At 42.2% G+C, this 24,526-nt stretch overlaps 1 protein-coding gene across 1 annotated transcript in view; it reads right to left on the bottom strand.

Annotated features, from left to right (window-relative positions):
* Nucleotides 1-24,526, bottom strand: part of melk (maternal embryonic leucine zipper kinase) — an 85,072-nt gene that overhangs the window by 9,839 nt on the left and 50,707 nt on the right. The window contains exons 14-15 of the mRNA XM_087993180.1: nucleotides 23,890-23,986; nucleotides 9,421-9,589 (exon numbers count right to left, since the gene is read on the bottom strand). Coding sequence (XP_087849306.1) covers nucleotides 9,421-9,589; nucleotides 23,890-23,986 — 266 coding nt within the window. The remainder of the gene's footprint in view (nucleotides 1-9,420; nucleotides 9,590-23,889; nucleotides 23,987-24,526) is intronic.

Below are 24,526 nucleotides of genomic sequence, written 5' to 3'. Positions count from 1 at the left end.
CCCAGAGAAAACCCATGCAAACACAGGAGAATGTGCAAACTCCACACAGACAGTTGCCTGAGGCGGGAATTGAACCTGGGTCTCTGGCGCGGTGAGGCAGCAGTGCTAACCACTGTGCTGCCATGTTTGAAATAACACAAATCAAGGAATATGAACTAAATACTATTTCATTAGCCAATTTATACAATAAATGACAGAAAAATCCCTATATAACATACAAAATAATAACTGTCCTCCTGCCTCCATCACCCCCTCTCTAGTTATATTTGACTTGGCACTTGTTCCGGGAGAATATTGTGTTATTTAAGGGACACAGCGTTGCTTCCTCCTGAGGGCTTGCACCCCCACCCCTCTTGTCAGCTGGTTAGATTCTACTGCTTGGACTGACTTTCACCTGAACAAATTGAAGATTCATCCCCTCTAGCTAGAGTTAGGCTTTCAGACTCATTGGAATTCTCACAAACCTGGCCTTTTTATTCTAAGTGAGAGCTGCAACCTGCATCCTTATGAACAAGAGACTTGTTCTCTGTATCAGATCATTGCAGACTGAACTTATTTGTGAAATTCAGTGAATTACTTCAGCCTTGAATCAGATGGAAATGTTAGTAGCTATCCATTAAATTCCCAGTACATTCAATCTCGGAATTAAACATGGCAAGTTCCGATTTTAAGCCACTCTGCTTTAATATCAATGGGTTAACAGAGCCTATTTTTGCTCTGTTTCACATCAGTGGCTTTTGCAGTAGCTCTGATATTGAGTTGTGGTCCAATTGGTGCTAACCTGGAGAGGCTTCTCCCACTCCTTGACTCTCTTGCCAATCCTCCCTTTTGCATTTCTTCCATTGCTCATGGCTTAGTGTGCAGCATGAAACTGCTCTTCCTGCCTGTGGCTGCTCATAAATGAGGGCTGGTGAGTTAGTGGATCGGTGAGAACTATTGGAGCAGGAGAGGCAACAAGCTGAAGAACAGAAGATTCTATGGCGGCATGGTGGCACAGTGGTTAGCACTGCTGCCTCACAGCGTCGGAGACCCGGGTTCAATTCCCGCCTCAGGCGGCTGACTGTGTGGAGTTTGCACATTCTCCCCGTATCTGCGTGGGTTTCCTCCGGGTGCTCCGGTTTCCTCCCACAGTCCAAAGATGTGCAGGTCAGGTGAATTGGCCATGCTAAATTGCCCGTAGTGTTAGGTAAAGGGGTAAATGTAGGGGAATGGGTAGGTTGCGGGTTGGTGTGGACTTGTTGGGCCGAAGGGCCTGTTTCCACACTGTAATGTAATCTTATTTAAAAAAAGAGCGTGCTAGGTGGTTAGTAGAATCGGCATGCTCCTTTTAGTTTAGGAACTAATCTTTATTTTTAAAATGTTATTTCACTCACAATAGAGGATTTTTGTAAATTATTTCAACCTATCGACCCGAATTATAGATTTGATAATGGTATAGTGGGAAAATCTAATTTGATTCATGTTGTTTAACTTAAAAGTTGCACAATTTCATTAAACTTAATGTCAACAGTTTAAATAATAACCATTTACAAATGTTGGAGGCAGCAAGCAGGCTCAGTGGTTAGTACTGTTACGTCAAAACGCCAGGGATCCATTTTTGATTCCACCCTCAAAAGTCTCTGAAGTTTGCACATTCTCCTGTGATTGCATGGGTTGCCTTTGGGTGCTCTGGTTTCCTCTGGGTGCTCTGGTTTCCTCTCATAGTCCAAATACATGCAGGTTAGGTGGATTGGCCATAAGAAATGCAGGGTTACAGGGGTGGATCTGGGTGAACTACCATTGGAGGGTTGGTTTGGACATGATGGACTGAATAGCCTGCTTCCACACTAAGGATTCTATGATTCTACTGTGATTGACATCTTGAACACCTTCCAGGGACTTTGGAGATGAAAGGTTTATTATTAGCCCAGATGCTGTTTCCAGGTGTGAACATCTTACATTTTCTACCTTGCAAAACCATCTGGACCCCATTTAATCTTTAACATTCTGGCCACTCAGATTTACTATCAGCAGAAATCAGAACAGGCCACAGGATCCTCTTCATTCTTCAATTTTACCAAAATTAGACACAGCCGAACATCTTGTAAAGCTTTACGTTTGTGAAAATATAGAAAACATTTTCTACAAATTAAAATTGTAAAATAAAATATATACAAAAGACATTTTATTGTATTCTAAAATGAAGTTTAGCACATAATTGTTAAAGCTTCAGTAATTATTATGACAACTACCTTTCGTGTTATTACGAGACTAGAGACTGTTAGCATTTAAGAAATCAGAATGCCTTGATTTAATGAACAGAACAATGCCACAAGATTTAACTTTTTTAAAAAAATATAAACTGTATTATTTTTAATGCACTATTAGTGGTGATTACCTTGAAGCCATGTATATTGTCTCTTCAGATTTATTTCTCAATTCCAAGAATCCTCTAATGCACAATTTTATTTCCTTCAGTAAGAACCACCCATAAGCATTTCACAGTTCTCTTAGTAATGTTTCTTAGCTGCAGTTATTCTCAGGAAGAAAAATTTTCATTTCGTTTATTGCCTGTGGATGGTCAGTGCATTGTTCTGGCTACTTTTCTGGTACTTTCAAACTAATCTGGTCACTTTATTGTGCAATAAGAAACAGAGGCTGAATGCAGATTTCCCCACTGACTTCAAGCTTCAAACTGAGATTAAGCCTCACCTCCCTGCTCTGCAGTTGAAGTTGTAATTAGTACTTTTTAAAAAAAAAACACATACTGCTTGTAGTAAGGCCTGTCTGACAATCATCTGTTTTAACTAACTTGTCAGTGAGCTGCAAACCACAAGGCCCAATCTGCAAAGAATAATCTCTCGCAGCAAACATCCAGATAAATTAGAACTAGTGAACCTTCCTAAGCTCTACCCATCTCTAAGTCAGTGTTCTGGGTACCTTTTAAATGTAATTATCCTTCTAGTGAATGCTTTTAAACTAATTTACTTTCAATTTCAAAATAAAAATATATTTCTCTGGACTGCTGTTACGAAAGGCTTAGCAGACAGCACTCTTCAGCTCTTTAGCTAAGTAAGCCTATGTTGTTTTACTGCTCTTTGATTTTGACCTTTATAACCCAAACCCAAAGGCAATATTCTTAAAACCACTACACCTGCAACCTCACGTCCCTGCATATCCTCCACTGAACCATTACCATCAAGCCAGAGGATCAGCCCTGGTCCAACAAGGAGTGCAGGAGGGCATGCCAAGAGCAGCACCAGACATACCTGAAAATGAAGTGTCAACCTGAAGTTACCAAACAACTGCACGAGAAACATAAGCAGAGAAAGTGATAAACAGAACTAAGTGAGCTCAAAACCAAATGGTTCAGATCTAAGCTCTGCAGTCCACAGTATCCACTAGTGACTGGTAGTGGACAATGAATCAACTCACTAGAAGAGGCAGCTCCACAAATATCTCCATTTCTCAATGATGAAAGAGCTCAAAACTTCAGGACAAAAGGTAAGGTTGAAGCATTCGCAGCAATCTTCAGCCAGAAGTGCTGAGTGGATGATCCATCTTGGCCTCCTCCAGTGGTCGCCAGCATTGCAGATACCAATCTTCAGGCAATTCTATCCTCTCCACGTGATATAAAAAAAAACCCATTGGAAACAGAGTACGGCAAAGGCTGAGAGCCCTGATAACTTTCCAACTATAATACTGAAGACTTGTGCTCTAGAACCTGCTGTTCCCCTAGCCAGTAGTTACAACACCTTAAAGTGTGGAAAATTGCCAAGGTAGGTCCTATACTCAAAAAAAAAACAGGACAAATCCAACCCGGCCAATTGTTGTCCCAATAGTGTACTCTCAGTCATCAGTAAAGTGATGGAAGGTGACTGAACCTCATTAAAGCCTTGGTTCAAACGTGGAAAAGAGCCAAATTCCAGAGGGGAAGTGAGAGTGCCAGCCCCTGACATTAAGGTCACTTTCAAACAAAAGTGGCATCAAGGAGCCCTAGCAAAACTAGAATGATTGGGTATCTGGTGGCAAACTCTCCATTGGCAGATAGGAAGATGGTTGTGGTTGTTGGAGGTCAGTCATTATAGCTCCAGGACAGTTCTGCACTAGTTTCTGAGGATCGTGTCCTAGCCCCAAATATCTTCAGTTGCTTTATTAATAACCTTTCCTCCATCATAAAGTCGGAAGTGACGTTTGCCGCACAATGTACAGCACCATTTGTGTTAGATACTGAAACACTCCATGTTCAAATGCAATAAGACCTGAGCAATATCCAGACTTAAGCTGACAAGTGGCAAATAACATTTGCGCCCAGGCAATGACCATCACCAATGACAGACAGACAGACAGACAGACTAATCACATCCCCTTGACATTCAATGGCATTACCATCACCAAATTTCCCACTATCAACATCCTGGGGGTTATCATTAGACAAACTCAACTGGACTCACCACATAAATACACAATGGCTACAAGAGCAGGTAAGATGCAAAGAATACTGCAGCAAGTAATGCACCTTGTGACTCCCAGAGCCAAAGTACATCAGCTGAAGATGTATATGGCAGTATTTAATTAGTCATCAACACCAATTTGTGGACCAAGTGAATTAGAATACACAAATTTTGCTTCAAATTACAACCACTTAGTTGGCTCAACTAATCCTAGTGACTGCAATAGGGGTTTCTACCTTGAAAATAAAGAACTTTTCTAAAAGGTCACAGATAAAAAAAATTCCTGTAAAGATTGAAGCTATGGGAATACAGTGGACCATGGTGGTGCTAGGAAGTGATAACAAAGAAATACATCAATTATTGGGATAAATGTAAATGTGAAAGCTGTAACGGGGCACAGGATATCAAGGAAGAGAAAAGCAGATTTGGTCAGGACAAATGTGATAGTGGATCAAGAGCAAAGACAAAGTAACAACATTTTAATGTCAGCTGCAGAGGTGTTCATGGATGCATGGTTTAATTCAATTCAGGGAATCACATGGGAGGGGTCCAGCCAGAGTTGTGAGCAGATAGAGGTTTTAAAACATTAGAAGTGTGTCAAGAGTTTCACTAAAAGTGATGGGAGAAAGATTCCAGAAGGGGTGGCAGAATCTCTTCAGTCCTTAAATCATAAGTATACTTCAAATAAATGCAGAGACGACTGCACTTACTAGCTTTTGATGCAGTAACATTACTGAAAATGAACAGTTAAAGGTATGCAATCACTGTTATTGAGGAAGCATCAAGTGAGTGGTCACAAGTGAGTTGAGAGCATGGTCAATACCAGACTTTACACAGTACACATAGCTGGAGCACTGAAAGTTGCCAGAGGTCTGTAAAAGGTTCAGGATGAGAGCATTAGCAGCAGGCAACAAGGGCAGCCTCGTGGTGTAGAGAGAAGTACAGCCTAAATGGTTAAAGCAGTCTTAGCAGCAGTTCAGGGCAGAAGGCAAGAAAGGGGTTGACAAAGTTAGAATTGGATAAATACCGATTAGGCAATGCAGACTACAAAACCTGCAGATTTGGTACTTTGGCTAGGATTCTAAATAATTAAGTGGCAGGGAGAAACTGGTAAGAACCCCGAATTGAAAACATTCAACTCTTCTTTCACTGTATTCTATAATTTAATCTGAACTGCTGCTACGATGTCTGATACGTTGAATTGGAAGAGCTGCCCATAGACTTGTTGAGCAACAATTCGACAGTCATTCTCTCAGAATCATGCCTTGCAGCCAATGTTCCAGAGAACACCATTACCATTCCAGGCTCAATCCTATCAATAAGACAGATTCTCTTGCACCCCAATTTAGTTCTCCATTTCAAATACCAATTGGAATATACATCTTGTGACAAGACCACAGTGTACTCTGGATCAGAGATTTCTAATGTTCATCATGAAGTGTCTCAGTAGCACCACTTCTGATCAAGGTGACCAAGTCCTAAAGGACATTGCTGCTAGATTGGCAGCTGATGAGAATGCTAACAATTGAGTAAAATGTATTTGACCCCACCTTCACCAACCTACGTGTAGCAGATATACCTGTCCATGACAGTCAGAAGGAGTTACCACCACAGTGCCTTTGTGGAAACAAAGTTCCACTTTCATACTGAAGACCCCCTCCTTTGTCTTGAGTAGCTTTAGCATGCTGCTTTTTGGTATAGATTCTGAACAGATTTTGCAACTCAGGACTGGGCATCCATGAGGTGCTGTGGATCATTAGCAGCAACGCAATTGTATTTGAACACATTCTCCAAATTCACAATCCAGCGTATCCTCCAAGCCAGGGAATTAACTTTAGTTCAATGAAGAGGACTGGATTGCATGCCAGGAGCAACACCAGGCATACCTTAAAAACCAAACAAGGTGCCTTGCAGCAGCTTTTCAACAGTTTGCTGGTATGCCCTACAACACAAGTCTATCCTTCCAAGCTGCCTACCAGTGTGTCAGAGACATGCTGCGATGGTTGTGAGGATTTTGCAGAGGTCGAGCGCCAGTGTCCATGTACTCTACAGGAGGCCATGACGGGGGCGGCCCTAAACAGGTGCCCACCAGGTGGAGCTACTATACAAGACTACTTGCGTGCCAATTAGCATAAACAGAATGGAATAGACAGGGTTAAGCAATCCCACAACCAATAAATTAGATTTTTATTCTTATCATATCCAGTTGTAAACTGTAGTAAATTAAAACAGGTCACTGGGAACAGCAAGTTTCACAAATGTCCACAGTCTCAATGAAAGGAGGACCCAGCAGCTCCGTGAAGACCAGGACACTTGCAAATGCCTCATCTTTAGTCAGAAGTGCCAAATAGATGATCTCCCTCAGACTCCTGAAGATCCAATGTCATGGAGTGAATCAAATTAATTGAAGGGTGGCAACTACAGGATATCAATAAACTGAAGACACTGGATACTGCAAAGGTTTATCATTAACCAAAAACTAAACTAGACTAGCCATGTGAATACACTGGCTACAAGAGAAAGTCAGAATCTGGGAATTGTGCAAAGAGTAATACATCTTTTGACTCCCCAAAGCCTTTCCATCATCCACGAGACAAGTTGGAAGCGTGATGGAAGACTTCCCACTTTCCTGGAGAAGAGCAGCTCCATCAACACAAGCAGCTCAACATCATCCAGGAAAAAGCTGTCCACTTGATTGGCAATCCATCTAAAACCTTTAACATTCATGCTCTCCATCACCAATGCATAGTGACAACAGTATGCGCCATCTACATGTTGCACTGTAACAACTCATCAGGGCTCCTTAGACATCACCTGCGAAGCCAGTTTGTGCTCCTTCATTATCACTGGGTCAAGATCCTGGATCTTTTTCATTATTAGTGTTGTCAGTGTCCCACGTGGACTCCAGCAGTTTAGGAAGGCAGCTTGCCATCACACTTGAAGGCAGCTATGATGGGCAATAGATACTGGTATAGTCAGTGACACCCACATTCTGAGAGTGACTGGACATCATCCAAAGACTAGTCAACATTTGGCTCATTCATGAATGGGGTGCCAGGCAAAACTCTGATAGCCTGATATTCGACCACAATTTAAGTAGTCACTGTTTTCGAGAGATCCTGTGAGAGAACTAAAGTATTTTTGGAAATAAAACAAAAGATCCAAATCAAATTTTGTGAAGATTAAGCTTGCAAGCTAAACATTTCTTCATATAATAATCTAAAAAATATTCTTGATCATTTTTTCTACCAAAAGCTTCAATCACTGATGATAAATAGTCAGCAATTTTCTCTTGGATTGAGATTCTTTTTCAGCAATTTCCTAAAATGTACTGTTTTGAGTCACTTTTTAAAAAAAAAAATCAAATCAGATTTGAAAATATCAGAATTGAATGAACTGACATTTTCTTCTTTTTGTTTAGAATTCATTGGTTCAGAGAAGAGGCAGATAATATAACCTCATTTAGCTCCAGGATGTGTGATGGCTGAATTTTATCAGTCTCCAGATAGAAGTCCAGAGTCTTAAGAGCTGGATGTCATTAACCTGGTAGATCAAAGTTCAGTAAATTCCTTTATTCAACTATTTTTCCCTGGTGCAGGACAAAAAAAAAACTTATCTGATTAGAGTACATTTGGAAACAAAATTACCTTTTGCTTTACATTCTATACTCATGTTTTTCAATTCATAGAAACACTGCAAGTTTTACAGCTTTTGAACATAGCACAATGAAAGCTTCTAATCTTATGATGTACCATAAGCTCATCAGGACGTAATTCAAATATTTGATTCAGCACTATATAAAAATTAGAAATTTTGGAAAAGTAGTACTTTGGTAACCATAATCATATCCTTACAAAAGCAAATGAAAAAAAAAGTTTCCCAACGTACCAGCTTTTCAACGCTAGGAAATTAATTGAAAGCAAATTACCAAAATGGACAAAGCTGACATGCACTACAGCTTGCAAGTATCCTTTATGTTGAAAGAAGCTGATGTGAGAAAAATGAATACCAAGCCAAGGAAAGATTAAAAGGCAACCAAAAAGGTTGGTGTAAAATTAATTTTAAGGTCAGTCTCAAAGGAAGTAGGAAGACAGGAAAATTCAAGTTCAGGAGAAATTAATCTGACTTTTAAAGTTCTCAGGTAGATGAAAAAAAATGGAGGTGAAAGTAAGCAATTTTTCTAACAGAAGGAATATGGAATCAGAAATGCTGAAAAATATGCCAAGATATAGCAGAAATTACTGGAAAAACATAGCAGGTCTGGCAGCATCTGTGGAGAGAAAGCAGAGTAAACATTTCAGGTCCAGTGACTCTTCTTTGGAACTGAAGAAAATTTCTGATTTTATTGCTGATCTCCAGCATCCGCAGTTGCGTTTTTTTTTCCTCTGTCAAGATATATATGGAACCAGTCACATAGAGCTTGCATAGTCCGAAGACAGCAGCTTTGGTTTTTTCAATGTTTAGCTGGAGAAGTTAAGTCCAAAGTCTGATGTCACAGAAGTCATCTCACTGTAAAGAGACAGCAGAGGGGTTGGGAAAAGTGATTGAGTGGAGCTCGGAGTCAGTGTGCACACACAGAGCTGATCAATATCTGCACATATTGTTGGCAAGTGTAAGTGGTTACAAGAAAAGGAGGACAGAAGTGGTTCCTCAAGGGATTGACTTGTGGTACAGGGGTGGAGAAAGCAGAGTAAGACGATAAAGACAGAGCAAAGGCAGTCCTCTGAAGCTGAGCAATGGACATGTTAAACAAGGCTTTCAAATTAGAGAGAAGAGTAAGAGTAATGAATGACTACTGGAGTATGTCATTCATGACTTTGGTCACATGTAGTTCAAAGCTCCATTCAAGTACAAGTTGTCAATTGATAATTAGAAGAGGCTGACTCGACACATGACTACAACAGAGCACATTCAGCATAATTGATTTCATATTTTTATATTTGATGTTTAACTTCTGAACTGATTATATCTAAGCATAAAACCAAACCTTGATTCTCCTTGGTCCATCCTTAGAAGACTTTTTCAGTTTGTTAGGCGTTAGCATTGTGATCATCTTATCCAAGCCCCTTTCTAAACTTCCAAACATCTTGGCACCTTTCTTCTTCTGGCCACTTTCATCATTAGCCTGATTCAGATCCATGTCCAATGAACGGGTCCTGTAAGTATCAACACTTAAAAGTTCTCATTGTATAATGGATGGGACCTCATTCATTACAAAGCATGAAGGTTTTTATTATACATTGTATTTCTATATCAGACAACAACACTTCACAAAATAATGTAGAGGGCTTGCATTAACAAACAACAGGCATGGAACTGTTGCCCAACTAGGCCCCTGCGGTCATCTTCCTCCAAAACAGGTATATCGTTTTGGATACTGTTCGGGGAGATGGTTCACTAGGGGAGGGCAACAGTTGCCAGGATCATGGCACCATGGCGGGCAGTGCTGTTCAGAAGAGCGGGAAAAAGACTTGTAGGGCCATACTCGTACAGAATTCTATTGTAAGCAGAGTTGATAGGCAGTTCTGTGGCCAAGAACAAGACTTCCGGATGGTATGCTGCCTCCCAGGTGCTCGGGTCAGGGATGTCACTGGTCGGCTGCAGAGTTTCTCAAAATGGAGAAAGATGACCAGTGGTGTCCCACAGGGATCAATGCTGGGGCCACAGTCGTTTGTGATATACAACAATGATCTGGAAGAGGGCATTGTTGGTCTGATCAGTAAGTTTGCAGATGATACCAAGATTGGTGGAGTAGCAGAAAGCATAGGGGCCTGCCAAAGAATACAGGAGAATATAGATAGACTGGAGAGTTGGGCGGAGAAATGGCAGATGGAGTTCATTCCGGGCAAATGTGAGGTGATGCATTTTTGGCAAATCTAATTCTAGAACGAACAATGCTGTAAACGGAAGACCCTTGGGAAAAGTTGATGAGCAGAGAGATCTGGGAGTTCAGGTCCATTGTACCCTGAAGGTCACTGCACAGGTGGATAGAGTGGTCAAGAAGGCATATAGTATGCTTGCCTTCATTGGACAGAGTATTGAGTATAAGAGCTGGGGCTTTTGCCCGAAACGTCGATTTTGCCTGTCCTCGGATGCTGCCTGAATTGCTGTGCTCTTCCAGCACCACTGATCCAGAATCTGGTTTCCAGCATCTGCAGTCATTGTTTTTACCTCGTTGATTTTAACCCTACTGCGAATCCTCTTGCAAGGATGCCTGCCTTGAAGAAGTTTTCCTCCTCTCTCTACAAGAATCTCAGGGAGTCTCTCTCGCACTGCAACTCCCAGGTCATTTCCTCAGCCCTGAAGCTCTTCAACCATGTCCTGAAACAAACTCGGTATCACAGCCACATTTGCTTCCTCAGTGACTGTCTCCGTAACCAACTCACCCCACATGGACTCCGGACCACCTTTAAACCAGCAGAGTTCGGACCCGAACAGGACAAACAGTACAGATTACAGATTCAAAAACACCAGCAACGGTTCTCCATCAAGATCCTCCGCTCCACGCTTGCAGCAATGCGCCGGTACCTAACCTCTCTACAGTCTGCCCTGCCTCAGCTGAGGGCCACACTGTCTCAGAATTGCAAAGGACCCACTCTGTACTACATCCTCAAGAGAATTCATACTCTCAACAAACAGTATTTCAATTCCATCTCAAACATCAAAAACTGTAAGTACAACAAACTTTTATCTACCCAGCTCCATAACCAGCGCTCCTTGAACATTCCAGAAGATTCCCCTGGCCTCGGAAACACCATTAGCCATGCGGCTGATGCAGCTACCACCCCCACGCTGATTGATGATGTCACTACTGCCCCCATCATGGCCACTCCCACAGCCACTTCCGGCCCTCACATCATCGCCGATGCCACACGCTCAGTGACTTCCGCCACCCCTACTGCCGTGTCTGCCACCACTTCCGACCCCACCAGCGCCACTCACCTGCATTCTGCTGACACGCCCCCCACAGACCCCACTGTCACTATCCCCACCCCCCAGAACCCCGAGGGGAACACTACCCCTGCTCATGACTCTACCCCCATTCCCCCCACCATCACACCCACTCCAGGTACTGGCTCCGACCCCACTCCCAGCTCTACACCCACACCAGCTCCCAACTCCCAGCCCTGCCGAGTTTTCACCATCCCCCCAGACCTCCCCCTCACTGAGGACGAACGATCAGTCCTCAGCAAAGGACTCACCTTCGTCCCCGTCCGTCCACGCATTAATGAATTTAATACACGCCATGACATCGAACAATTCTTCCGTCGCCTCCGCCTCCGAGCTTACTTTCACAATCAGGACTCCCGCCCACCTCCAACACACTGCATCCACCTGGACACCCCGCGCTGGCCTACTACCTGCCCTCTACCTCTTCATTTCCAACTGCCGCCGGGACATTAACCGCCTCAACCTGTCGACCCCCCTCCCCCACTCCAACCTCTCACCCTCACAACGCGCAGCCCTCCAATCCCTCTGCTCCAATCCTGACCTCACCATCAAGCCAGCGGACAAAGGGGGCGCAGTGGTAGTCTGGCGCACTGATCTCTACATCGCTGAAGCCAAACGCCAATTCGAGGACACCTCTTCCTACCGCCCCCTTGACCATGACCCCACCCCCCATCACCAAACCATCATCTCCCAGACCATACAGAACCTCATCACCTCAGGAGATCTCCCACCCACAGCTTCCAACCTCATAGTCCGGGAACCCCGCACTGCCCAGTTTTACCTCCTTCCCAAGATCCACAAGCCTGACCACCCTGGCCGACCCATTGTCTCAGCATGCTCCTGCCCCACTGAACTCATCTCTACCTACCTCTACACTGTCCTATCCCCCCTAGTCCAGGAACTCCCCACATACGTTCGAGACACCTCCTCCACCTCCTCCAAGTCTTCCGTTTCCCCAGCCCCCAACACCTCATCTTCACCATGGATATCCAATCCCTCTACACCTCCATCCGCCATGACCAGGGCCTCCAAGCCCTCCGTTTTTTCCTCTCCAGACGTTCCCAACAGTACCCCTCCACCGACACTCTCATTCGTTTGGCCGAACTGGTCCTCGCCCTTAACAATTTCTCCTTTGAATCCTCCCACTTTCTCCAGACCAAAGGGGTAGCCATGGGCACACGTATGGGCCCCAGCTATGCCTGTCTCTTTGTTGGCTACGTAGAGCAGTTGATCTTCCGTAATTACACCGGCACCACTCCCCACCTCTTCCTCCGCTACATTGATGACTGCATTGGCGCCACCTCGTGCTCCCGCGAGGAGGTTGAGCAATTCATCAACTTCACCAACACATTCCACCCTGACCTTAAATTTACCTGGACCATCTCTGACACCTCCCTCCCCTTCCTGGACCTCTCCATCTCCATCAGTGACGACCGACTTGACACTGACATCTTCTACAAACCCACCGACTCCCACAGCTACCTGGATTACACCTCTTCCCACCCTACCTCTTGCAAAAATGCCATCCCGTATTCCCAATTCCTCCGCCTCCGCCGTATCTGCTCCCAGGAGGAGCGGTTCCACCATAGAACACACCAGATGGCCTCCTTCTTTAAAGACCGCAATTTCCCTTCCCACGTGGTTAAAGATGCTCTCCAACGCATCTCATCCACATCCCGCACCTCCGCCCTCAGACCCAACCCCTCCAACCGCAACAAGGACAGAACGCCCCTGGTGCTCACCTTCCACCCTACCAACCTTCGCATAAACCAAATCATCCGCCGACATTTCCGCCACCTCCAAACAGACCCCACCACCAGGGATATATTTCCCTCCCCACCCCTCTCCACCTTCCGCAAAGACCGTTCCCTCCGTGACTACCTGGTCAGGTCTACGCCCCCCTACGACCCACCCTCCCATCCTGGCACTTTCCCCTGCCACCGCAGGAACTGTAAAACCTGCGCCCACACCTCCTCCCTCACCTCTATCCAAGGCCCCAAAGGAGCTTTCCACATCCATCAAAGTTTTACCTGCACATCCACTAATATCATCTATTGTATCCGTTGCTCCCGATGCGGTCTCCTCTACATTGGGGAGACTGGGCGCCTCCTAGCAGAGCGCTTTAGGGAACATCTCCGCGACACCCGCACCAATCAACCAAATCGCCCAGTGGCTCAACATTTCAACTCCCCCTCCCACTCTGCCGAGGATATGGAGGTGCTGGGCCTCCTCCACCGCCGCTCCCTCACCACCAGACGCCTGGAGGAAGAACGCCTCATCTTCCGCCTCGGAACACTTCAACCCCAGGGCATCAATGTGGATTTCAACAGTTTCCTCATTTCCCCTTCCCCCACCTCATCCTAGCTTCTAACCTCCAGAAACTCGATCCCCTGACCTGTCCGGACTTGTCCGACCTGCCCAGCTCCTTTTCCACCTATCCACTCCACCCTCTCCTCCCTGACCTATCACCTTCATCTCCTTCCCCACTGACCTATTGTACTCTATGCCACTCTCTCCCCACCCCCACCCTCCTCTAGCTTATCTCTCCACGCTTCAGGCTCTCTGCCTTTATTCCTGATGAAGGGCTTTTGCCCGAAAAGACGATTTTGCCTGTCCTCGGATGCTGCCTGAATTGCTGTGCTCTTCCAGCACCACTGATCCAGAATCTGGTTTCCAGCATCTGCAGTCATTGTTTTTACCTATAAGAGCTGGCAGGTCATGTTAAAATTTTAGAGGGAAAACTGAGGACTGGGAAGCTTTTAAAGAGCAACAGAGAATTACTAAGAAGGAAATACGCAGAGGAAAAATGAGGTACGAAGGTAAATTGGCCAATAATATAAAGGAGGATAGTAAAAGCTTTTTTAGGTATGTGCAAGGCAAAAAAATGGTTAGGACGAAAATTGGGCCCTTGAAGACAGAAACAGGGGAATATATTACGGGGAACAAAGAAATGGCAGAGGAATTAAATGGGTACTTCAGATCTGTGTTCACTGGGGAAAACACACAAGCAATCTCCCTGAGGTAACAGTGGCTGAAGGATCTGAACTGAAGGGAATTTATATTTGCCAGGATTTGGTGTTGGAGAGACTGTTAGGTCTGAAGGTTGATAAGTCCCCGGGGCCTGATGGTCTGCATCCCAGGGTACTGAAGGAGGTGGCTCGGGAAATCATGGACGCGTTGGTGATCATTTTCCAGAGGTCGATAGATTCGGGGTCGGTTCGTGAGGATTGGAGGGTGGCTAATGTTATACCACTTTTTAAGAAAGGTGGAGAGAGAAAGCAGGAAATCATAGACCAGTTAGTCTGACCTCCGTGGTGGGAAAGATGCTGGAGTCTATTATAAAGGATGAAATTACGGCACATCTGGATAGTAGTAACAGGATAGGACAGAGTCAGCATGGATTTATGAAGGGGAAATCATGCTTGACTAATCTTTTGGATTTTTTGAGGATGTAACTCTGAAGATGGACAAGGGAGATCCAGTAGATGTAGTGTACCTGGACTTTCAGAAAGCTTTTGATAAAGTCCCACATAGGAGGCTAGTGAGTAAAATTAGGGCGCATGGTATTGGGGGCAAAGTACTAACTTGGATTGAAAATTGGTTGGCTGATAAGAAACAAAGGGTAGTGATAAACGGCTCCATTTCGGAATGGCAGGCAGTGACCAGTGGGGTACCGCAGGGATCCGTGCTGGGACCGCAGCTTTTTACAATATATGTTAATGATATAGAAGATGGTATCAGCAATAACATTAGCAAATTTGCTGATGATACAAAGCTGGGTGGCAGGGTGAAATGTGATGAGGATGTTAGGACATTACAGGGTGACCTGGACAAGTTAGATGAGTGGGCAGATGCATGGCAGATGCAGTTTAATGTGGATAAATGTATGGTTATCCACTTTGGTGGCAAGAACAGGAAGGCAGATTACTACCTCAATGGAATCAATTTAGGTAAAGGGGCAGTACAGAGAGATCTGGGTGTTCTTGTACACCAGTCAATGAAGGCAAGCATGCAGGTACAGCAGGTAGTGAAGAAGGCCAATAGCATGCTGGCCTTCATAACAAGAGGAATTGAGTATAGAAGCAAAGAGGTGCTTCTGCAGCTGTACAGGGCCCTGGTGAGACCACACCTGGAGTACTGTGTGCAGTTCTGGTCTCCAAATTTGAGGAAAGACATTCTGGCTATTGAGGGAGTGCAGCGTAGGTTCACGAGGTCAATTCCTGGAATGGTGGGATTACCTTACACTGAAGGACTGAAGCGACTGGGCTTGTATACCCTTGAGTTTAGAAGACAGAGGGGATTTGATTGAGACATATAAGATTATGAAAGGATTGGACACTCTGGCAGCAGGAAACATATTTCCGCTGATGGGTGAGTGCCGAACCAGAGGATACAGCTTTAAAATACGGGGTAGACCATTTAGGACAGAGATGAGGAGAAACTTCTTCACCCAGAGAGTGGTGGCTGTGTGGAATGCTCTGCCCCAGAGGGCAGTGGAGGCCCAGTCTCTGGATTCATTTAAGAAAGAGTTGGATAGAGCTCTCAAAGACAGTGGAATCGAGGGTTATGGAGATAAGGCAGGAACAGGATACTGATTAGGAATGATCAGCCATGATCATGTTGAATGGCAGTGCAGGCTCGAAGGGCTGAATAGCCTACTCCTGCATCTATTGTCTATTGACTTTGGTTCGGCCACATTTAGAATACTGTGTGCAGTTCTGGTTGCTACATTACCAAAAGGATGTGGACACTTTGGAGAGGGTGCAGAGAAGGTTTAGGAGGATGTTGCTTGGTATGGAAGGTGCTAGCTATGAACGGAGGTTGAGTAGGTTAGGATTGTTTTCCTTAGCAAAAAGGAGATTGAGGGGGGACCTGAATGAGGTCCACAAAATCCTGAAGGGTATAGACAGGGTGGATAGAGATAAGCTTTTTCCCCCCAGGGTGAGGGATTCAATGACGAGAGGTCACGTGTTTAAGGTGAGAGGTGAAAAGTTTAAGGGGGATACACGTAGAAAGTACCTGGAACACGTTGCCAGCAGAGGTAGTAGAGACAGGCACGGTAGATTCATTAAAGGTGCATCCGGACAGATGCCCGAGTAGATGGGGAGCAGAGGGATACAGATCCTTCGGAATTGGGCGATAGGTTTAGACAGTGGATTTGGATCAGTTCAGGCTTGGAGGGCCGAAGGGACTGTTCCTGGGCTGTAAATTTTCTTTGTTCTTTAACACCATTCTCATCCTGGTCATGATCATGATGGTGATGCATATTAACTGCTTTCAAACATGCAACCACACGATAGCCAGTGAACCAGAAAGACTTATTGTGTTTTCATGAATCAGTTGGTACTAGAAGTACAATGACTACAAAAACTAATGAAGGTGGCAGACTCAATAGCTGAACAGGATAAGGTACAGGAGGATTTGAATATATTTGTCAAATAGGCAGACAGGTGGCAGATGAAATTCAATGGAGAGAAATGCAAAGTGTTTTAACAGGGACAAGAAATTCAGCAAGGATCTATTCTTTAAATTGGAAAAAAAAAAAGTACATTTTAAAAGGAAAAAGGTATCTGGAAGTCCTGATTGACAATAAATTGAAGCTATTATGACAATGCTTAGGGGCAGTGAGTAAAAGGAAATCAGGGATTCAGTTGAAATGAGGTAATCCTGTACAAAAAGGAAATTGCAGCTGTTGAGGGTACCAAGCAGAGCAAACCAAATAATCACAGAGAATGAAAGGATTACATCATGAAGAACAAGTACATAAACTGGCCATATTCTAACTGAAAGACAGAAATCCAAAGTGTACTGTGGTTGCTGTTTTTAGGATTCTAAATAGGACTAAATAATGTAGAACATAAGGTGTCAGTGGAACCAGCCCACATGGAGGAGAGTGAATTTAAAACTAATCTGTGGAAATATTAATCCAGTGAGTGGTTAATCTAAGGAACAAGCTCATGATGGCACAGTGGAAGCAAAGTTTTGATCCAAGTTTGATAGATTTTTTTTCTCAAAGATAATATTTTGTACACATTTGCACACAATTTATTTCCATGGTCCATAAAGGACCAAAGGGAAGATAAATCTTATTTATGAAAATCAAAGTGACTAGCTACCATTAACATCCTATTATATTTTGATGGCTTCTCTATTCTCACCTGAGTGGATATCTGAAGTACTAATCTCGGTCATGTGGTTGAACCTGGTTACAAGACTGTAGCTTAATTACTCCAGAATCAAAAGGGAAAAACAGAAGCTTCATTGCTTTCAAACATTAGCTCATCAGCAGGTAGCCAAACATACTGTACCTATTCCAACTTCAAGTCAATCTCAGAACCTATCACCTGATAACTTGCTACCAGAAGCCTAATAACTCTCAGAGAATTTGCTATTTTTAGAAGAACCTCGCTTGAGCCAAAGCATCAATTCATCTAAACTACAGGTCTGCTGTAAAAGGAACTGAAATAGTCCCAAGTGTAATTATATTGTTTTATTCCTCCTTTGTACCTACTTTGAGAGAATGCCACATTTATGAATTTCTGGGGCAAATAAAAATCTCAAGGCTGGAATTATTTAAATTGGGACTATTCGGAGGATAAGAAAATACACAGATCTTGCATGTCAAATATGTTGATCACAGTTAAAAGAAAACACTAAATTCTGTCAGTGACAGATGCCCAGAATGCAATGCAGTAATCCAACTGGGTTCAAACATAATCTGTCTATATCTTCCACCCTTTATACTAAAACAGTCTTCAGATAATGGATTCCATTTCATTAGCCACTTAAATTATTTTTTGTCTCTCTCCCTGACCCTTTAAATTATTTCTGCAGTCAGATTCCCTAAAATTCTGACACACAGTCCCTAGCTGTTCAGTACTTGAAAAGCACTCCAGTGTATCAGAGTTCAAAGTGATAGATGAGGGAGCTCAGGAAAATTGTGAACTGCTAATAAGCGCACAGCTTATTTTAAGCTCCTTTTTAAAATTAAATGAACACCAATTTCATTTGCAGTTAAAATGATGACTTTCAGTTTTTGTAAATGCCATTTGATAGTGATCAGAGAACAGTCTAAACTGAGTGGGCTTGATAAGAATTCAAAACATTCTGCACTAGGTCACCAAGTCTTCAAACAGCAGCTTATCTTAGGAGGAATTGAATTTACTTTAGTATTAAGTTGTTGGCATTCACAAACCCTGTGCACTATCAGATATAACCCTATAGCATGAAAATCAAAGTCCAATCAGAAGCCAACAATCTATCCTTATTACTTAGTCTCCAAGCAACATCTGTGCTGAGCTCTTCATTTGTAGAAAATCAGCAATTGAACAACATTTGCTGAATAATCCTGAGAGAGAGTAATTATGCTGCTAACCAATTTAGGTTTATCAGTCAGACCTGCAGTGGGGCACGTATTTGTCCTGATAACAACACATAGATCCAACAAACATGCACCTGTTGCAAGATCAAACAGGTAACAGCCATTTGTTCGTTCGTTTCAGACCAAAGTCAACCGGTTTGGTTTGAAATCTAAACAAAACTGTCAGTTAACAATCAATCAATCATTAACACGTATGCTCCATAGTAATGGATCAACCACAGCCCACTTGCCAACCATCAACACACTCCTCGCATGCAGCATAAATGCTGGTTTTCCCCTTTAATGGTATGGTTGGGAAGTGCACTGTATTACATTATGAAAAGAAAAACGAGATGCAATAGGTCAGTTAAAATCAAAACTAAACAGGACAGAGATGCAGCAAAGAGATCTTGGAATGCAAATATGCAAATAACAAAATTGTGACTTAGGTCTATTGAGACTGTCGGGAAAGAGTTGAGTTTTGAGAAACAAGACAATCAATCAGCTAAGCATGACTCAGATCAGCTAAGAACTTAGTGAACAATGGGATGCTGGAGGCAAGAGTAATGAGTGGAAAAGCATTCATTGTGGAGAGCCATTTAACAATATTGCAAGCATTCAATATGTAAAGTTAGTTTAACAAGGTGAAAAGTATTTATTATGTGAAGCCAGTTAAGGTTAAGAACATTCATTGTGCAATACCAGATGACTTAAATCTGTACTATTGACACTCGCTGATTGTAACGGTCACCCAATCAATATGTATGTTGCCTTTATCTGGATGCTCCTCCCTGTAAAATGACTAAATAATTCATTAAGAAACTGCTATTCTAGAGAAGACTGTGAATCCTTGAGCCTCTGATTTGTTTGATATTCTACAATACCGGTTTAAAAGAAAAAGCACAGTTGGGTCAGTGGTTATGCTTTAGCCATATCAGAGGATTGTATTAAAATATCTTTGCTGCTGTGATTTTAATGCAGAGTGTTCACAAAAAGAAGAGAGCACTTTGAGTTTGGTGTTTTATTAAAATCCAAGAGAATATTAGCACTTGAGACTAAGCTGTTTAAATTCTGTTAATTATTGTTAAGATTTCATTGGCCCCTTCATGTTGCCAATTCAAAGAATGTTGATCTCTACCAAAGTTGCCACTATAATTCCGAATGCTTTATTTGGGAAGTTTCTTTGGTGAACATATTTTAAAATTTGTTTCCCACGAATATTTGAGATTTAAATCTGAAAAGAAACTGCCTTTTCAATTACTAAAGCACAGGAAACATTTTCTTGTTTTCTTGCTGTTCCAGACTTTTGAAATACTTTTCCTGACAGCTTTCATATTTCAGGCCATTTGTTAAATGAAAAATAATTTTTGAATAACCTGAATGAAGTACCCGAGGGTTTGATTGTTGTTTAGAATTTACTGAATTGTTTAGGCAATACAATTTAGAAGTTTATAGATTGTACAAAACTTGATAATGTCATAAATAGTGAACAGAGTAACAGATTTCAAGAATTCAAAGAATGTTGAAATAGGCAGACAATTTAGTGTAGTTAAAACGTGTGACTGTCTTCTTACTGATAACCATCTTGGTAAGGAAGGAATGAAAGAGGAAATGCCAAGGTACTTTCAGCAGCTAACATTGTCTCTAGAGTTTCTCCATTCACAGGTAAAGCACGCCTTCGGACTACTGCCCACCCGTCCACAACCTGATCCGACAGATTCAATCAATCAATCAGCTCCCCAGTCATGAGAATAAAGAAAAGTGAAGAAACTAACAACAGTGAAGAGGAGGCTGGTACGCTTCTCGTCAGTGGCCTTCCTACAGACATTAAACTACGTGAGCTTTACCTTATCTTTCAATCATATCAACGAATATGATGGTTCACTGATCAAGCTAACATCAGAACAGCCACTTTGCTGTTTAAATATAACAAATCCGAGCGGGAGCAGAAGCGGCAAAAAAAAAAAATGCTGCATTCACCTAGCCTGCTGCTGCACTGCACACTCAGATGCTCTGGTATCCTCCATCTGAAGCCGGAAGGATGGAAGTCTCGTCAGCTTTGTTAAATATTTAACTACCATTATCCAAGAAATCAGATTTCTCCATGGAGTGATGCACAAGGACAGACTGAATTTTGTTTTCAGGTTGGACTTTACTGAAGGAGGAGATTTTGGAGAACTGGCTCGTTTCTACTTGACTTGGAGGGATGGAATGGTCACCAATGACTGTGAATTTAAGAACTTTACCGGTGAATCTTTCTTTCCACATGAGAGGATTCTTCAAATTCTAATTAATGTAATGAACTAGTAATTCTTGTTGTTATAATCACTGCATATTGTGTCAACATATCAACAACTTGCTTAAATAGTGGCTGTCAGAGTCTTATGTAAGCTGGTAATACCATTAGTTATTACAAAATAAAAGGAGGGAATGTGGATGTGTGTAAGGAAAGAGCTAAGTTTGAGTTTTGTGAAGCAAGAGGTTCAGCTGAGCATGACTCAGACCAGATAAGAACTTACAGAGAACAATGGAGTGCTGGAGGCAAGGGTAATGGGTTAACAAGGTGGAAAAGCATTCATTGTGTAGAGCCATTCAACAATATTGTAAGCATTCAGTATATAAGGTCAGCTTAACAAGATGAAAAGTATTCATTATGTAAAGCCAGTTAAGGTTAAGAACATTCATGGTATAACACCACATGGCTTAATCTTTACTATTGACACATGCTGATTGTAACGGTCACCCAATCAATCAATATGTATGTTGCCTTATATGTATGCTCCTCCCTGTAAAATGACAATACAGTTTATTAAAAAACTGAATTATATTTGGAGAATATTCCAGAGAAGACCGTGAACTCATGTCCCTGTACACATGGGCGATCATTTTCTGTCCCTTCAGGGCCCGGAATAAAGATGGAGGTAAAACGATACTGTGTCTTAGCGTCTTGCTTTGACTGAAGGTGGGGGGGGGGGGAAAGAAAGAGAAAGAACGGGACGACATATAAGCACAAAACAAATTACACACCAAGATTCATTTCTAAAGGAATAGAATCGAAAAGTTGAGAGAGCCTATTCTAAACAAGGTATAGATCATACATAAATTACTGTATACAGCTCCAGCTATTATTTAAAAAAAAGACATTGGAGAGGGTTGAAAGATGTGCAAGGATGATACTAGAACTGAGAGTTTGTATGCATTTCGGAAAAATTGGACAGCCTGGGTCTCTTTCCATCTTAAACTGAGACCAAAGGTTGGCACATAGAAATCGTTAAAATTATGACAGGTCTTGATAGATTAGACAGAATGTGTTCCATTTGTAGGAAGAACAAAGCTAGGGATCATAAAAAATATCATGAAAGAGAGATGGTTTGTAGCTATGAGATAGAAGGAAATTTGGTTGAGCTGCATTAGAATCAAAGAATGAAATTCTTGGTGAAAGAAGGAGCTTTGAAGTAGTTTAGGAATGAGAATGGAGAGGCTGGAGGGGAATTCTGTACCTTAGGGGATTGCTAGCTAAAGGCATGGTCACCAATGATATAGTGAGCAAATCCTGCAGTGTTCAAGGATGTTTCAAGTGGAGGACTGCACATATCCAAGGGTTGTAGGGATTAAGGAAATCACAGGAACAGTGCAGTGAGGGGAATTTGAAAACAAGTATAAAAGCTTCAAGATTAGCTTAACCTTAAGCAATAAGTCAATGTAGTGAGCACTGAAGTGACGGCTGATTGGGACATGGTGCAAATTAGGACATGAACAAATTTTTGAATTACCTGAAGTTTGAGGGCTAGATTGAGGGAGTGCAGAACTGTATTTGATTAGTCAAGTCTAGAGCTAGATACTACTCAGAGTAGTAAGGGTATGGAATGCTTTGCCTGCAACGGTAGTAGATTCGCCAACTTTAAAGTACATTTAAGTCATCATTGGACAAGCATATGGACGTACATGGAACAGTGGAGGTTAGATGGGCTTCAGATTGGTATGACAGGTCGGCGCAACATCGAGGGCCGAAGGGCCTGTATTGCGCTGTAAATGTTATGTTCTATACAATGGTCTGATTGAGGATTTCAGGACCACTTAAACCAAAACAAAGGCAGGTGATGTTATGGAAGTGGAAAACATATACTCTTGGTGGTGCTTTGGGCATATGGTCAAAATCTCAACTTGGAGTTTAATAGGCTAAAACAGTTGAACACCATTAAAATTGGGTACAATATGATATGGGAGGGGTCATAAGCATCTCATCTACAAAATAAGTCAGCAGGCAAGGATCTGGCAAATGATGTATAATGGCATGGAAAAATGTGATGTTGTCTATTTTGGCTGGAAGAATAAAAACCATTTTATCTAAATGGTCAGATTGAAGAACCCTAATGCAGAGTAATCTGGATGCCCAGTAGCTAATTCACAAAAGGCTAGTATGCAGGTACAGCACGCAATTAAGAAAGCTGACAGAATGTTAATATTTATTGAGAGAGAAATTGAATACAAGAAGGAGGAAATTATGCTTCAGCTACACAGGGTATCGGCGAGACCGCATCTGGAGTACTGTGTATAGTATTGGTATCCTTATTTAAGGAAGGATACAAGTGCATTGCAAGCAGTTCAGGGATGTTTACTAGATTGATACTTGGAATAGATGAGAAAAACAAAAACTGGACAGGCTATAGGTTGTATGCACTGGAATTTATAAGAGTAAGTGGCAACTTGCTTGAAGGGATCTAGATGGTGTGCATGTTGAAAGGGGATGCTTCCTCTTGTGTGAAAATATAGAACTGGGGTCACCATTTTTTAAAAAAACGTGTTTCTCTTTTAAATAGATGAGGAGAATATTCACACTTAGTGGGTCATAAGCCCTTGGAACGCTTTTCCTTAAAAAAAGGTGGTGGAAGCAGCCTTTGATTATTTTTAAGGCAAAGGTATATTGAGAATTGAGAAGCAATGGGGTGAAAGGCTATTGGAGGCAAGCAAGATTAAGGAATAATCAGATCAACTATGATTGTATTGAATGACGTATCAGATTGAGGGGTCTAATGACATTCTTAATTTGCATGTTCAGACAATAGAAAATTATTCAAGATTAAAAGAAATACCAAATAGCTATAAGTAAGCGCTCATTTCTAAAACAATCATTCCACTACATACCGTCTTTCTGGGCTAAATGCTGTGCCTGTTAATTCCTCTGTGAAAAGCTGATTTGTAGTATGTTTTATAGGCATCTCCTTGTTGCAGTTGATCATGGCTAACGGTTAAAGAATGGAAATAATTTAAAACCTGACATTTAATACATTATTTTATAGTAAACTCTAACTTGGGGGTTTCAACAGTTCTGCAATGAACTTTAACAATTTTGCAAAGAAAATTTAATTAGCAACCATGTTCCAACACAGTCAGCACTGGAGGACATACAATGTTTTACTGTGACATGGATAATTATTGTTGTAACCATTTAGTATCAGCCAGCAAGTAACCCTTGAACTATTTAAACATAATATTGATCTGTTATAAGTGAACACAGTATTTTTCAAAATCAGAATCATGCAATATTGCAGCACATGCCACATAGAAAAGGCAAGTGGAGGGCAATGCAAATTTGGGATCGCAGATAATCTTGAATCAGGAGGGATATGCAGGCAAGTAAACTAAAACAAAAAAAGTGTTTCAAACTTCCAAATCTATCAATTTTTGTTCATTTCAGGGATAAATATTCTCACAGAAGGAATTAAAGATTCTGTACATGCTTACTTGAAGTTTGAAATGCACAATGGTCTAAAGTGGTATG

Source organism: Chiloscyllium plagiosum, unplaced genomic scaffold, assembly GCF_037043375.1.
Source record: "Chiloscyllium plagiosum isolate Xiang-an unplaced genomic scaffold, Cpla_swu_hap1 HiC_scaffold_2, whole genome shotgun sequence".
Classification (NCBI taxonomy): domain Eukaryota; kingdom Metazoa; phylum Chordata; class Chondrichthyes; order Orectolobiformes; family Hemiscylliidae; genus Chiloscyllium; species Chiloscyllium plagiosum.
Note: the sequence above shows the minus strand (reverse complement) of the source record. Positions and strands in the feature narration are given on the sequence as shown.